A 17,878-nucleotide genomic window follows, 5' to 3' on the forward strand; every position below is an offset into this window, starting at 1 on the left:
TTTCCCCACTTAGAATTCAGCCTGGCTGAATATAGGGGATCTGCAGTGCTCCTATTAACCCCTTCCTGATGGAACAGGAACACTGCAGATCCCCTATATTCAGTAGACCGGGCACTTTCAGATACAGGGATATCTCATGTGTATGTGTTTCACAGTCATTTTCTACTTTAGTTTCTATTCTAGGGAAAGGAGGGATTTACAACTTTTAATTTTTTTTTTTTTTTAAAGCTTCTTTTTTTCCCCCCACTATTTTATGGGAGATTCTGTACATTGATATTGCTGCTGGTCATAGATCTCCCCCCATAAAAAAATAAATAATAAATAATAATTTTTTTTTCTTGCTGACTCGAGTATAAGCCGAGGGGGGCTTTTCCAAACCAAAAACTGTGCTGAAAAATTTGGCTTATACTCGAGTATATACAGTATATTTCTCTTTCTTCTAAAGCAATTGCATATTGACAATGCAAAATGATATTGTAACACTGTTATTCAATGCAATATGTAGGTGATCCACAATATTCAAAATACACATATTAGTGTAGTACAAGAGACAAACAAATAGTAAATCAAGCCTTGCCTAATGGAAGCATTTCCCTAGGCAATTGTCTTCAATGCCATAATTTATTTCAATTACATAACAATTTAGCGGGACAATTTTCCTAAAGATGCTTGATTGACAGGGGAAGTAGTAAGTAGAGTACGCACAGATCCCTTAAGTCAGCACTCGGCTGGCAATGTATATAACAGTCTAACAGGAATGAGGGTGTTTTCTGGTTTTCTGCATCCCATTACTCATCTCTGACCTCCAGCATTGGAACAATTTGTAAGTGTGAAACTATACGGTGAATATTGAAGGAGGAATACCAGCAAACTGTATAAAAGCCACTACGAATTAACCTACACCAGGTGCCCTCAAGTCACTGAACTGTTCATTCCACAAACCTGTTCATGGTTGGCTGGTTGATGATAAGCCCATGAAGGCAATCTTCATCCAGCGTACGACATTGTGACTGTCTGTCATCCTAAAACAGCGAGATGCGATTAGTGCATATTATCTACATTACAAGCTAATATCCCATTTACAAGTAAATCATTCATGTAAAAACATTTTATTATTAAGCCTGTAAATACACGATGTCTATGGGTTGCTAGAGCTTGAAGTGTTTCTAATTAAATGTGTTTTGTTGGGAAGAAGTTTTCATTTCACGCCTCATTTGGCAGACACAATGTCAGCATTTTTCTTCATTTGTTCCTAGTGGTCCAATATTACTCCAAGTTTGTTGCGTTATGTGTGATATCAAGAAGTCTTCAATATGTATGCGTCATAAATAGGGTTGAGCCAATCTTGACTTTTCATGATCGATTTTGAAATCCGATTTCTGATCATTTTTCATTTGAACCCAATCTTGATCCCAATTCCGATCCCAATGCAAGTCAATGGGATTTTTTACTAATCGGAGATCGGATTTTAAAAACAATCCTGTTCACTATACAGCATGGAATCTAACAATTGAACGCTTTAATTGTTAGAAGCCATGCTGTGTAGTGATCTTTTTTAATCACTAAGTAGCCAGAGGATTTTTTTAATCTGGTGTCCACTTACCTGCAGAGATGACTGGTGCCCGGTGTTCTCGTTCTTCTTCGCCTCGCTGTCCCCTGCCTCCCAGGTTAGGAGAGTGTGGGTGGGTACTGGGAGGGGAGACGTCACATCTCCCCGTGCTGTACCCACTCACACTCTCCTAAGCCACAAGCCCCGCCTTCTTCCTAGCTCTCTAACCTGGGAGGCGGGGGTAGCAAGGCAAAGAAGACCGAGAACACTGGGCACCGGACCAGCCATCTCTGCAGGTAAGTAGCTACTAGAGATGTTAGTCTCCCATTAGAATGAATGGACACAGCCGGCGCGCAGGGGGTTAAGGCTGTGTGCCGGCTGCTTCCATTCATTCCTATGGAACCGCAGCGGAGCCTTCACACTGAGTATACGCTCCGCTCAAAATGAGCAGAGCGTATACTCAGTGTGAAGGCTAACATTGTTAGCTTTTCCCACAATGCTTGGCCAGTAGCAAAGCATTGTGGGAAATAATCACCGATCCTGATCCCACCTAAAAAGATTGTGTTCGGAATTCCGATGGCGATCGTGAAATTTACTCAATCGCCGATCGAAATCCGATCTTTTCCGAACACGATCGCTCAACCCTAGTCATAAAACATTGACAAGGTATACCCGTTAGGTGACATCATATACTTTTAAGCTAAGGTCCCACATTGCAAGCGGCATTAAAAAAAACAAAACGCTCAGTGGTGTTTTTCACAGAAAAAAAAATTGTAATTTCAATGTTGAGGAGTGTGTGTTTGTATTGTGAGAAGATGACAGGCAGAGAGTTGGAATCACAGTATATCAGCCTCAGGTTTCTGACATTGTGTGATCCAGGTTGGGTCTCGAATAGTCCTCAGCCCCAGAGCAGATCCTGGGAGTGAGAGGAGGCGCCTGGGTCTGTCCTGAAACACTGAGAGTCTGGTGATGCTGTACTGTGCTACTTTGTTTTATTAATGTGGTTGGTAGTAAACCACAGGTATAGTTATTTTTTACTCTTTAGTTAGAGCTTGGACAAGCAGGGTTTTGTTTGCTATTTTGATTGTGATTCATATTGAGTAGCGGAAAACAGACTGTTGTTTCTACTTAGTTGAGTGGCTCTTATGATAATGCAAATTAAAACAGTAGTTGAATAGTTATATAGTTACATAGTTGATGAGGTTGGATAAAGACATTAGTCCATCAAGTCCAACCTATAACCTTACAATCCCTACAGTGTTGATCCAGGGGAAGGCAAAAAAAAACCATGAGGCTCATGCCAATTGCCCTATTTCAGGGGAAAAAATTCCAACATGTCCTTAAAATCTAGAGTCCATAACCTGTTATATTTTTCTAAATATTGTATGGAATTGTGAACCAATCCTGCCTCTACCCATCACAGCTGATAGTCTCCAATGAAATATGAAGGCAACACAATTCTACATATTACTTCTTGATAAGGCACATCTTTTAACTGAAAACCATTCCAGGTGACTACCTCATGAAGCTGGTTTAGAGAATTCCAGGATTGTACAAAGAAAAAGGGGGGGTACTTTGAAAAATCTAAAATATATAATATATTCTGGTTTAACACTTGTTTACTATTTAATTCCATATGGGTTCCTTTATAGTTTATGTCTGCAGTATTATTTTACAATGTAAAACGTGGAATGAAAAGGTGTATTCCAACTGTTTACTAGTAATATATACGTATTAATCTATTTCTATATGTTTATACTAGACATGCTTAATTAGTTAGATTATATTAAGCTTTGCTCACAGAGTTACTAGCTTTTCAAAGATCAAAAGGAATGAAGACTTTAAATATAACATCACAGGGGTAGATGACACGTCTACAAAGCCGAATTCAATGCGAATATTTTACTGCCGAGCAGAGAATTTCTGTAATGCAGATAAGGGAACGGCTGTCAAATGCGCAGTAAACCTATTAGTCACGCGGCACACACATACACATTTGTTTATTTCCACTGAATACTTAAATACTTTTAGTAACCACTTCTGTATATGCTATTAAGAGCACGAAATGAGCGTGCAAATTCATCACATGATCAATCTGTTAAAAATAGTCTCCTTCTACCTCTGAAATGTTAACTCGTGGGGAAGAAATGATTTCTTATCCATTAATATGAAACACATAAACAGGATGTTTATTGCAATTTATTGGCAAAAAATGCACATGATCATTCACACCATAAATACATTGTAGATTTTTTATTTTTTATTTTTTATTATAATGTAGATTCATCTTCGTCCACCCCTCTTCTTTCTCTGATGTCCTCCGGTCCCGTCCTCCTCCGGCGCTCGCAAACGGACACTGATATAAAAAAAATAGCCTGGGTGCATGCGCAGTAGCATGCCGCTTCTACTACGGCTACAGCGCATGCGCCCAGGCTTTTTTTTTTTTTTTTATCAACGTCCGGTCGCGAGTGCCGGAGGAAGACGGGACCCGAGGACATCGGAGGAAGAAGAGGCGTGGACGAAGATGAAGACACACCCTGAATGCCCGCCCAGGATGCACGATCCGTAAGTAGAGCACATTCTTTTTTAGGTTATTATTTTAAAAGGGGGGGGTAGTTTAATATAACGTTTACGGTGCCTGAATAGCCTTTTTAAAGGCTATGCACGCATATGTGGGGCTCTATCAGCATGATTTTGCTGATAGAGCCCCTTTAAGCTTTCCCTGTATCGGCCAACAGACACCGTTTCCAGCATTTGCACCTTTAGTGATCTACTGATATTACTGGGCTAAGCTGCGGATTACCACTCGTATTTCCTCCAGTGGCCTATGGCAGGGAAGTATCATGTAGCATAGTATTACAAACTACATCTTGAGATTAATAGGGCACTATGTATCAGACATGTTCTTATCAAGTTCATCAGAGCGGTAGATGCTTTCGGCAATAGCTGTTTTCTTTGGCTTATATAGGGGGTTGACAACTGGGCATCTGTGTATCGCTATAACTCTGATAATAAATCCATACAGGAGGATGGGACAGCAAACCGGTTATTCATCTGTAAATAGTATCTTTATTTCCAATCAATTCCCACTATGTGGATGTAAGTTGTACCCACAAAAGTGAAATAGCTATATAAGATTACAGCAATGTTTCAGGAAAATCCTTTATCAGGCATTGCATATAAAGCAAATGTATTTAATGAGTGTGAAGATTCTGTAATCTGCTCCGGTCCACTGGGAGATCCAGGTTGTGGGAGGTCCGAGAAATAGTGCCAAGTATGGTGTAAAAAAGGGGGCATACCAGAGGCTAAAGGATACGTGGAGAAGGTAGCTCGGTAGCAACGATGGTGCTGACCCAACCAGTCAGAGACAGGGACACAATATGTAGTGCAAACAGGTTTAATAAAAATTAAAAAAAAAAAAAAAAAAACAGTAAAATAAATAAACCTTCAAGTCAGGTACAAAAAATAAGCAAAATAAAATACAGCCTTAACTTAAGGCAAAACAAAACTCCTGCTCGTCCGAGCTCTAACTGATACAGTATAAGGCTAACTGTATGTGTGGCTTATGTATGGCCACACGATAAAACAAAGCACAACAAGTCCTAGTCAGATTCTGCAGTCTTTTATGGGCCAGTAAAGAGCCAAAGACCCACACCTGGGCTGAGGCCTACTCCAGACCTTCATTGGACCACACATATGTCAGAAACCTGTGGGATATACCATGACTCCAGCACTCTCTAGTATCTTCTCATAGATACTAGTATAAAAACAATATTATTAGCACCTTATTCTGTCTATGAGATCATGTATCCATCCATTAAGTGTAATATTATTTAGTGCGACTATCGTTTTCTCTTCTTTTCTGGAGTAAACATGAAGTAAGACAGGGATTTGTTCACACTGAACCTTCCCCAAGCATTTAAAATACAGTGCCAACCAGGACAGGTCCAAATACATGTATAGTATATGTTAGGTGATAGGCAGAGTGCTGGAGTCCGGATATATCAGCCCCAGGTTTCTGACATATGTGTGATCCAGAGCGGATCTGGAGTAGGCCTCAGCACAGGTGTGAGTCCTGGGCTTATTACTGGGCCAGAAAAAGCTGCAGATCCTGCATTGCATTGCAGTTCCATGAGGTTAAAGGAGGTGTGTGGTTCTGTCCTGTAACCCTGAGTCCGGTGAGACAATATTGCGCTTGTTTTGCTCATGTGGCTGATAATAAGCCACATGTATAGTTAGGTTATCAGTTCTGTTTAGTTAGTGACTCAGATGAGCAGGATTTTTTTATTTTGTTTTTGCCAGAAGTTAAGGCTGTATATTGTTTTGCTCATTTGGTGCCTGAAGTCAAGGTTTATTTATTTTATTGTTTTTCTCTAAATATACCAGTTTGCTGCCTACTTTGTGTCCCTGTCTTGACTATTTGTGTCTGCACCATTGCTTCTACCAAGCTAACTTCCCCACAATGTCAAATGACAGTAGCATTTGCTACCAATACGAATGGATGTTATAAAAAGTGTACCTGTAAAAAAAAAAAAAAGACTGAATATGTTTTTTACTTAATGCCTCCATACAGAATAGTCTGTTGCACTGTCCCATTGTAGTTATAAAAAGTGGAAGTGCACAACATACCGAAAGGAGAGTTGATTTGGGATCTGTCATAATAGTAGGGATATGTGGAAGATGAAAGGACTGAAACTAGAAGCAGGATGCAAATTGTATATCAGGGGGCCTGGAAATAAATGATGGAATGGAGATTGCAGGCTGAATATATTATAACTCAAGGAAAATACTAACATCTGCAAAAATATTTTTGCATGTCAAAGGTATATATAGCTTCAGGGGCACTGCCTTGTTCTAGTACAGGCTTAGGACTTTATTATCATGTATAGTAAATGACTTCATATCTGGATGTATAATATTATAGGAAAGTTGGTTAGACTTCTAAACTGACCAGAGCACAATTAAAGAGCTGTCTTGTCCCATATGTGTATGTAATGAGGTGTACCGGAATATTCCTGAGAATATGAGATCTCAGCTCGACACTAGGAAAACTAGTTATACTGAAGTCTGCAAGGGCTGGCAGCCACATGATGTGATCAGAATCACAAAATCTCAGTCCAGGAAAATTCTCTTTTGTTGTTGTTGTGCTACATTGTGAGCCACTATAAGCAATGGCCTATGAAGCGGAAGCCGTCCTAAGGATAGATCACCAAATAATAAGTCCCAGAACACCCCTTTAAGTGATTTGGTGCAGATAATACGGCACATGGTATATTTACTCTAAAGCTTCCGACTTTTCACTTCTTTGACAAATATGGCCATTGTCAAATAGAACTTTAAAACATACTTGTGATATCCAACTCACCCTTGTATAATCACCATCCTGCTGCAATGCACGGAATCAGGTGGACCTCGACCGGTAATACTTGTCCATAGACGAAAAAAGGTGGAAATCCAGCACCAGCCAAGCGAAGATGAAATAAAATTTAATTTTTATTTGTTATCCATAAAAGCAGTCATCATATCCCTAGGGAATTTGATGCAGATGTAAAGTATAACATAGCTACGCGTTTCGGAACTTGGTTTGTTCTTTCCTCCTTCCTTCCTTGCCATACATTCTATTGTTAAATAGAACCTGTCAGGTCAATTTAGGCACTAAACCAGCAGTCAGTTCTTATGGACCAATGGCATAGTGACCAATATATCCCTATACTAACGCTGTCTATGGCTGGCTTGTGATACTCCCAGTGCAAGTACAATGGTTCACTAGGGCCAGAATAATACACCTTGGCTTCACTATGCATGTGCTAAATTTTGGGTGTACTGCCCCAGCTTCAGTGGCAGGGCTGTGCCAACATATTGGCTGAAGACCTCGACCGACCCCCTCCTACACATTCCTGTGCGCTCTATTATGCCCCATAGTGGCCCCTGCACACAGTATTACATCCCTTAGTGGCCCCTGCACACACTATTATGACCAGCTGCTAGAGTAATGTGTAGAATCTCCCATAAAATAGTGGGGAAAAAAGAAGCTTTAAAAAATATAATAAAAAAATAAAATAAATAAAAGTTGTAAATCCCTCCTTTCCCTAGAATACATATAAAAGTAGAAAATTACTATGAAACACATACACATTAGGTATCCCTGTGTCTGACCTGACCGGTCTACTGAATATAGGATATCTGCAGTGCTCCTGGTCAGTCAGGAAGGGGTTAATAGGAGCACTGCAGATACCCTATATTCAGCCAGGCTGAATTCCAAGTGGGGGGGAAAAAACACAGTCCTCAAGCTCAGGGAAGGGGCAGACAGACAACCAAAACACTCCCTCCCCTTTCCCAGCATCCAGCAACTACTGCAGCAAAAAAAAAAAAACATTTTAATTTTTGAAATATTCCAGTAGCTGCTGCATTTCCCCCCTTGACTTATACTCGAGTCAATAAGTTTTCCCAGTTTTTTGTGGTAAAATTAGGGGGAGCTTATACTCGGGTCGGCTTATACTCAAGTATATACGGTAAGTCCTGAGTTTACTCCTGGGCTTAGGGCCCCATAGTTGAACCTATGATAATACACAGTAACCTGTAGGTGCCTGTAGGGTTAAAGATAGGACTTGATAGACTAATGTCTTCATCCAACCTCATCTACTATATGTGTAAGAGTCCATAAACTTATAATAGCCTTTAAAAATCTAGCAAACTGGCAAAACCCATGTTCATGTGCATGTAGATGAAGACTGGCATATAAAGTGTCATTCTTAATAATTCTACACCAAAAGCTATACAGAATTAGTATACGGCACTTCAATGAAGATTCTGCTGGATATCAACATTATCCCATTCATTTGCAGTTATTATTACTACTATACTAAAATAGACTGATCCTAATATCTCATTATTGGGACAGCGTTGTAATCTAAGTCCAGGCTGGATCTTTTTAGAGTGAAATAATGCATTATCATGGTATATAATGTAATGTAGCATAAAAATGTTTTCATTTTTTGATATTTCTGTGCTATGAAGTCACTTGAGTATTGAAAAAAGACTTTGCCTGCAACCGCATATATTAAATAAAACTGACAGGGGAAAATATGAAGAGTCTGTTAAATATGTAATTCTATCACCCAGGAGATCCAAACCTTCCATTTACATGAGACTGATTCTCCAGCGGATTATATTAGCATTCCATTTGCAGAACATTTGTAGTAACATGCAGAATGGCTGGCGATAATCCATCCCCCGGTGCTGATTGAAGTGGGACCATTTTTTTAATTAAAGACGGGAAAAGTAGAAGAACAAACTGCTGGTTTTTGTGAACACCAAATGACTCATCTATAATGTTAGAGATAAGTCTGTGAGCATAGAACTACACAAACTTAGGCAACTTTTGGAATATTGTATTATGGGAAATGAAGAGCATAGCCATTGGTTAGTTGGGTAAAAGGAACGTGATCAGGAATTGTAATGTTTTTGAGACAATAGCTATTTAATTCAGAGGAAAATTCCATTGCGTCATGGGTCAAAAATGAAAAATCCTTCCTGATTCTAGGAGAGCATTTAGATTAGTTCCCTGGATCCAAATACCATGTGACTCATGACAAATGTAAGGCTGTGTTCACATCTCTGTGGGAGGCGCAGTTTGGACTCTGTTATAGTTGATGGAATGCATGCATAGATATTTTCGATAGGCATCAGTAGCAATTTATAATATAGCATTTTTGGGTGGGCACATGGGCCCAAGGCTGAAACTTTTAGCCTACTGGGTGGCTCACAATATATAAACAGTCCTGTGGCAATGGTAGACTTAATCTACTCTTGGTACCCCAAGGATCCTATTATATGCTAAAGGGGGTTGTTGGGTGCCAGTATAATAAACATATAAGTATGGGCTCACTTTCCATATACCGTAATTAGATACAAAATCTGTCTACTGTTATGTGAGATCTCCTAACTGGCCACACATTAGATCAATGTTGGTTTTTGTGGGACTGATCAACTGAAATGGGGCAATTGGCATGAGCCTCATGGGGTTTTTTGCCTTCCCCTGGATCAACACTGTAGGGATTGTAGGGTTATAGGTTGGACTTGATGGACTAATGGAGTTGTCCTAAATTTCCCTGGTGGCAGATGACAGAATGATCAGGCTGTTCGACATCAACATGCCCAATCCTTTCCTTCTCGGGGGGAGATAAGATCCTCATGAGGAACATATACACATTCAATTGAGCCAAGTACATGTGAAAAGTCCGAAGAAGCTGACTACCTAAAAGTGTTTCGACCACGGGAAGAATATGCAAATCTGTCTTCCATGATGTAATTAGGAAGTCAGCTGCTGCCTCAGTGTTGCAAACCAATAGAGGGCGCTCACTGGAATGTGCAAGCCTGTCTTCCCTGATGTAATTAGGAAGACAGAATTTCAGTGAAATAACCCAATAAAGGTTTGCTCCCTTTAGCATCATGCTCAAACTTCCAAGAGGCCTTTGGGTTATTTCACTGAAATTCTGTCTTCCTAATTACATCAGGGAAGACAGGCTTGCACATTCCAGTGAGCGCCCTCTATTGGTTTGCAACACTGAGGCAGCAGCTGACTTCCTAATTACATCATGGAAGACAGATTTGCATAGTCTTCCCATGGTCCCTTGCAAAGTGGAGTACTAAAGGCTTAATAAGTCTCCACACACCTACTGTATATGGTGGTCTCTCCCCAAGGAGTGACAATATCCCCTTAAAAGTGTTTGGTTAGTGTATTTTCTAGTTGCTTTCTTCGAACCATCTCGAGCTGTCTATCTTTGCTACTTTTTAACATCTCATATACTCAAGGGTATTTAAAAGCCATAATAATATATAGTTGGGTGGTATTACAGAATATTTTATTTTGAATTTTAATTTCATCTTTATTATAACCTAAAATTGGAATTGCTTGTGCGGTTGCTGCTTGGCATTGAGAGCCACTCTTTAGCCTTGGTTAACCAGTATACTCTTGTTTTTCTCTTGATGCATGTATTGTATTTTCAGTTAACTATATATTAAACCATACCAACCATGCTTACTTCTATACATACTACATTTATTCTAATTTTGTTGAGATTTTCATTAATAGTAATAAATTACGAATTCCCCAGAATTTTGTGGCATCCAAAACAACAATGACTTCATCTTCTGTTCCCTTCAAGGGCATTAATAAACTCTACTTGGGCTCAATTAACAAAATGGGTCACATATATTATGATTTTATTTCACAATTCAATCCCAAAGACCCAATATATTGTAAATCATGGCTTTTATGCTCCTCTAGCCAGAAAGTCGCAGAAGTACATAATTGTGTTCTAGATTTTGATAAACTGTTATAAAATCTGTCTGTAAAAAAAATAATGGAATGTGACAACGTTGTATAAATCTTACTAATATTTCCAACAGCAACAGCCGTCAAGAGAGGGCACGAAATGTAATGATTTTCTACAAACCTCCCTAATTTCATAGCTTAAAGAACACTGAATTATAGAAATTGGTCTTGCCCGGACCAAAATACATTAGCGAGATTGATTGGAGTGATATGAAATAGCCAGAGTTATAGAAGTTTGATTAAATGGAAACCGCGCCTGACTAATGATGGTATCCATATACGCTGTGTTCCTAGTCACAGTTTTCTGCTTCTTAATTGTGCGGTGCTGAAGTTAAACAAATTGCACCTTAAGACTGTCTGGAGCTTTAGAAAGCTTGAAATGATCAGCCTAGAAATATGTATTGATGTTACATCTTATAGTATATCAATACAGCTTAGCTATGCTATGTTCATGTTGTCTTTGGGGTCTCTGTTGGCAGTTCCATCAGATTTGACAGCACAGACAGTGTAGGATACAAGTCTGTTTTAGCTTTTGAAGTGGAAAAAAAAATCATCACTGAATCCCGATGGAATCTATTATAAGTCAACTTGTTAGATCTGCCATTCACAATACTGTGGCTTCCATTATGAATGGATGTCACGATACAGAGCTTTCGTATTAAAGAGGATCTGTCGCTGGTTTTATGCTGCCCTATGCCCCATTGGTCCATTACAATGTAGGGTCACATTCTTTTGTTTGATAGAGTAGTTTTCTTAAAGCTGTCTTGGGATCCAAGTGTCCATGATTTTCTCTTACTTTATATTATGTCAACCAGCCTATTGAGGTAGCCATCTACACAAAAGGCTTTGAGTGGCTCAAAACGTCTTCCTGGTTCCTCTTGACAATCAGTAAATGCCCCATAACTGGCTGAGCAGTTACTTCCCGGAAGCAGTGGGGGATTGATAAAGTGAGGATAGCTGGTTAGACAATCCCTTTAAATGATGTCTTTCCAAGTAACATCATTCATTGCATTAAAACTATATAATATTCCTTTATTCTGAAAATCAGGGGCATTTAAAGAGGACCTTTCACCATTTTTCCCAAAGGCAGTTTTATATACTGCCGGAAAGCTGACAGTGCGCTGAGTTCAGCGCACTGTCGGCTTTCCCGATCTGTACCCGGTGTGAAGAGCTTACGGTCCGGTACCGTAGCTCTTCTATGGTCAGAAGGGTGTTTCTGACTGTTAGCCAGGAACGTCCTTCTGCCTCGCGGCGCCTATCACGCTGTGCTGTGGAGCGGGGAGGAACGTTCCTGGCTAACAGTCAGAAACGCCCTTCTGACCATAGAAGAGCTACGGTACCAGACCGTAAGCTCTTCACACCGGGCACAGATCGGGAAAGCCGACAGTGCGCTGAACTCAGCGCACTGTCAACTTTCCGGCAGTATATAGAACTGCCTTTGGGAAAAATGGTGAAAGGTCCTCTTTAAAGATTACAGACTGCACCTCTATAGGTTATACCATATAGAGGTTTTCTGGGACCTTTGAATAGTTTATCAATATTGGATCGGAAGGGGTCTGACACCTGGGACTCCCACAAATCGACTGCGCAACAGTAAGTAGAGTCTTTGCTGGTAGTGAGCAGTTTATTCTGATATGAATAAAATGCTTTAGCATTTTATTAATATCTTACATACGACGGAACCTAGGTTACACTGGGTTCACACCAGCATTCGGGTCTCCATTATTAGGTTTTCGTCTTTTGCATACAGAAGACGTAAACCTGTCAGACCGGGTCCAGCCGTGAGCGCCCGTGAGCGTTTTAAGCTCTCTGCGGCGAAACCATTTTTTTTTAAACCGGACACAAAGTCCTGCATGTCTAACTTTGTGTCTGGTTAAAAAAAAAACGGTTTCGCCGCGAAGAGCACAAAACGCTCACGGGCCCTCACAGCCGGACACTTTTCAAACCCATTCAAATGAATGGGTTTGAAAAATGCCCACGTTTCCGTCTCCTGCCCAGTTTTGTGCAGGAAACGTAAACCTGCATAACGAAGACCCTTAATAGTAGTGAGCACCTCTAGTAATAGTGGGCACCTCTAGTATAAGTTGGCACCTCTAGTAGTAATGAGAACCACTAGTACAGGGGTAGGGAACCTTCGGCTCTCCAGCTGCTGTGAAACTACAACTCCCAGCATGCTCCATTCACTTCCATGGGAGTTCCCAGAACAGCAGAGCAAGTATGCATGCTGGGAGTTGTAGTTTTGCAACAGCTGGAGAGCCGTACTTTCCCTACCCCTGCTCTAGTAGTAGTGAGCACCTCTAGTAGTAGTGGGCACCTCTAGTAGTAGTGAGAACCTCTAGTAGTAGTGGGCACCTCTAGTAGTAGTGGGCACCTCTAGTAGAAGTGGGCACCTCTAGTAGTAGTGAGCACCTCTAGTAGTAGTGGGCACCTCTAGTAGTAGTGAGCACCTCTAATAGTAGTGGGCACATCTAATAGTAGTGAGCACCCCTAGTAGTAGTGGACACCCCTAGTAGTAGTGGGCACCTCTAGTAGTAGTGGGCACCTCTAGTAGTAGTGGGCACCTCTAGTAGTAGTGGGCACCTCTAGTAGTAGTGAGCACCTCTAGTAGTAGTGGGCACCTCTAGTAGTAGTGAGCACCCCTAGTAGTAGTGGACACCCCTAGTAGTAGTAGGCACCTCTAGTAGTAGTGAGCACCTCTAGTAGTAGTGAGCACCTCTAGTAGTAGTGGGCACCTCTAGTAGTAGTGGGCACCTCTAGTAGTAGTGGGCACCTCTAACAGTAGTGAGCACCTCTAGTAGTAGTGGGCACCTCTAGTAGTAGTGATCACTGTATTCCAATGTGAATGTGCCTGTTTTGATGTGGAAACAGTGGTTGGTGTCTAATACTAACAGTCACAGGAGGTTACAAGAAAACAGGGGATGGTTCCCAATCCTCTTATGAGCCTATACTTTCTAGACAGCATCATGTCTCTCACTCAGCTTCTGCTCACTACTACCCCCCCCCCCCCCCTCTCCATAGACTTCTACATCTCTCCTCTCCAAACTTTCAAAGTTATTTTAGGAGAAAGAGTGAGGCGCAGAAAAACAGCCTGAAAAGAGCAGACGAAGGCTTTTCTCCCTGATATTCCATCTTACAAAGTTTCTTCTAACCACCTGTATTATTCATTCATGCAGAGTTTGTTGAAATGACAGCATCTATTTAAAGTGAAGCTCCAGTCTAGTATTTTAAAGATTATAATAGGGAATTGTATAATATAATACTAATATTAGAACCGCTCCCTTTTTATGCAAGAAAGATCCAATAATAACCTGCAAGACTGCAAGAAATTTAGATTGTCAGCAAGCATCTTCCGCAGAATATAAATGCCATTTACTGAAGGCTATGTTCAACCTACCAAAGTTCTGTAAGGTTATTCTTGGATTGTTCCTGCATGTAAAAAGAAGTCAATAATATTAGAATAGGAAATTCCTCCTTATACAATTCAGTCACTATAATATGAAGCATCACTTTGAATTATCCTAGACAATGGCATTTAAGAGAATAGGGTTTAAAGAAGTTGTCTGGAACAGAACACTGTCTGAGAGTAGGCAATGGTATGACATTAAAATATACCCATTACTGAACCATTAAAGGGGTTGTCCATTTTAATGCCATATAATGAAAAGATGTACAATATATATCAATATACGTTTTGCATCATTTTTTTTTCTTAGATCTCTGCTTGCTGTCATTTATTCTGCTTACTCCCAGTGGATAAAAAAATCATGTGATATACAGTCCATGGTCATGTGATGAACACTCAGGTGCACAGCTCGTTATAGTTACAGTACAACAATCACATATCTATCTGCTAACGAGCTGTGCACCTGTGTGTTGATCACATGACCATGGACTGTCTATCACATAACCACGGACTGCATATCACATGACCATGAAGTGTATATCACATGACCATGGACTGTATATCACATGACCATGAACTGTATATCACATAACCACGGACTGCATATCACATGACCATGGACTGCATATCACATGACCATGGACTGCATATCACATGACCATGGACCGCATATCACATGACCATGAACTGTATATCACATGACCATGGACTGTCTATCACATAACCACGGACTGCATATCACATGACCATGGACTGCATATCACATGACCATGGACTGCATATCACATGACCATGGACTGCATATCACATGACCATGGACTGCATATCACATGACCATGGACTGTATATCACATAACCACGGACTGTATATCACATGACCATGGACTGTATATCACATGACCATGAACTGTATATCACATGACCATGGACTGTATATCACATGACCATGGACTGTATATCACATGACCATGGACTGCATATCACATGACCATGGATTGCATATCACATGACCATGGACTGTATATCACATGACCATGGACTGTATATCACATGACCATGGACTGTACATCACATAACCACGGACTGTATATCACATGACCATGGACTGATTTTTATCCACCAGAAGTAAGCTATGAATGCACAGTCCATTTAAATATCAATGAATTTGCCGCTGTGGGGAGAATCTATGGCTGGCTGCAATTTCAAGTAATTACCAGCTTTGTGATACAACCCTATTAAGTCAATAGAAAACAGCAGAAACTTATAATATACACTGTATATGAAGAAACTTATAATATACACTGTATGTTATGAAGTTGTTGTGCAACATAAAACCTGCAATAAAACCAAGAATACCAAGAACAAGAATGTCTGTGAACTGTGTACAGAGCTGTTCTCTATAGGAAACTGATTTCTCACCTCTTTCATTTCATTTGCAGGTGGATCATTCTGGTGTCTTCTTGATATTGTACCAATAAAGAATGAGAAAGGTGAAGTGGTTCTTTTCCTGGCTTCTCATAAAGACATCTCAGACACCAAGAGCACGTTCTCTCCAGATGACAGCAGACCCGCAGGTGAGGAGCAGAGATAAAATAAATGCACATATGTGTTTATGTTGCGTCTTTGTGAAGTATTCTCTCTTATACAAGAATCTTAAGTTCAGAAGTCCTTTGTGCACTAGGCTGAAGAAGTCAATTCCATCAACTTGAGAACCATTGGGAAAACGGAACTGAACCCTTGTGAGTTTCTTTTCCTTGAAGGATGACAGTAAAAGAAAAATAATGTAATGAGTTACTTTGATGATGCATTACTTAAGACATTGCAAGTGCAGTCCAAAGCAAACACAATACAGTCAGTGTGATAGATAGTTATGAGAAGGGTAGATATACTACTTATACAAGATACACTGTATACCAATAAGTATGTGGACACCCATGCAAATGAAGATATCTGCGGTCATGATGTACATCACACCGTCTGTCGTTAAATAGGAAACAGCATTGGCATTAGTCACATGCAAGATGCCACGAAGTGCAGAGTTATCCGATTTTGAGAAAGGGGTAATTGTGGGGTATCACAGAAATGGGCGATCGTTAAGGGACATAGCAAGTGAACTGAATTACTTTTTGAGAAGACACCGGGTCAGGAGCACCGGACCACCAGGGACAGTGGAGTATACTTTTTTTTTTTCTACCTCCCCAGACCTATTTTAAAAATAATTATTTTGCCCAGACAACCTCTTTAAGGTTCTCATACATTGTCTACCAAAAAGTATTTGGACACCTGTGCTAGAATAGAATAACAACATTTATTCCTATTCAATAGTTGGTAGACCCCAGCAGATGCTTCCTTACAGATGGGATTGAGCGACACAATACTCCTGGACGCCTGGTGACACTCCTGGTGTATGTGAGCCATCGGTTGGGTGTGGTTTCTCTGACCAGCACTCGTTGGTCTCTATCTCCCAGTTTTGGGGGTCTGCCGGCTCGGGACACATTCCCACAATCACCGTTCACCTTCCACTTCGTAATCACATAGGCCACTGTCGATTTTGGGTAATTCAGTTTGCTTGCTATGTCCCTTAAGGATCGACCGTTTCTGTGGTACCCCACAATTACTCCTTTCTCGAAATCGGACAACTCTGCACCTCGTGACATCTTGCATGTGACTAATGCCAATGCTGTTTCCTATGTAACGGTGGACAGTGTGACGTACATCATGACCGCAGATATCTTCATTTGCATGGGTGTCCGTATACATATTGGTAGACAGTGTATACTGCACTGGGTGGAAAGGACGACTAGCACAATGAGAAAGACATAACTTTATTCAGATGACACCTTTCTGGGATGTTCCACTCCTTTCATCAGGTCAGATCTACTAATCTAGTAGGTATAATTCATGCTTTGCCTCCAGCCGATGATCCGCCAGTAGAGGAATCCCCACACGGCCTCCTTATCAGGAATGCTAGAATATAATGTGTTGTGACTCATATACACATACAATAAGTGGCAATGCCGGTGTACAATGCAGACTTCTATAAATCTCCCACCTAAGGCACAATTGTGGGAGGGGGTGTCTTTTTTTTTTTTTTTTTTTTTTTGGGGGGGGGGGTGTCTTCTACCACCTTACATACATAGCCATAGAGCAGATTTGCTAGCAATGAATTTACAAAACAGCCAATTAAAACCTATTTTTCCTCTTTTTGGCAGACGAATCCAGTTTTTATGATGTTGTCAGACAATTCATTACACTGGCGGCTTGTTTTCTACTGTGTGAATTAGTTCTCCATGGCGTCTGACTGTTCTCTGATTATAATGATATTTTAGTAAATGTTTCCTCTCTTATCGCGTTATTAATAAAACGTAAACGGCTTCAATTCATTTAAGTGGAGTTAAAAGGTGGAAATATGAGAGCGATTAGTGGCAAATAACCAGCAATGTCGTTAATTATCGGTTTATTGTCGCTCTCACAAGGACCCATCCTTCATATTCCGCTGCCAAAAGGCAGAATTTACCGTAACACTTTGACACAAGACCCTTGACTTGACTCTTCCAAGCGTTGGACACAGAATGGAGATTTCGGGGCA

The 17,878-nt window shown here is 40.5% G+C and overlaps 1 protein-coding gene across 2 annotated transcripts in view; it reads left to right on the forward strand.

Annotated features, from left to right (window-relative positions):
- The window catches only part of LOC142216862 (voltage-gated delayed rectifier potassium channel KCNH8-like), a 322,754-nt gene that overhangs the window by 196,908 nt on the left and 107,968 nt on the right, over positions 1-17,878 (forward strand). For both annotated transcript variants that reach the window (XM_075284942.1, XM_075284943.1), the window contains exon 3: positions 15,729-15,863. In XM_075284942.1, coding sequence (XP_075141043.1) covers positions 15,729-15,863 — 135 coding nt within the window. The remainder of the gene's footprint in view (positions 1-15,728; positions 15,864-17,878) is intronic.

Source organism: Leptodactylus fuscus, chromosome 8 (genome assembly GCF_031893055.1).
Source record: "Leptodactylus fuscus isolate aLepFus1 chromosome 8, aLepFus1.hap2, whole genome shotgun sequence".
Lineage (NCBI taxonomy): Eukaryota > Metazoa > Chordata > Amphibia > Anura > Leptodactylidae > Leptodactylus > Leptodactylus fuscus.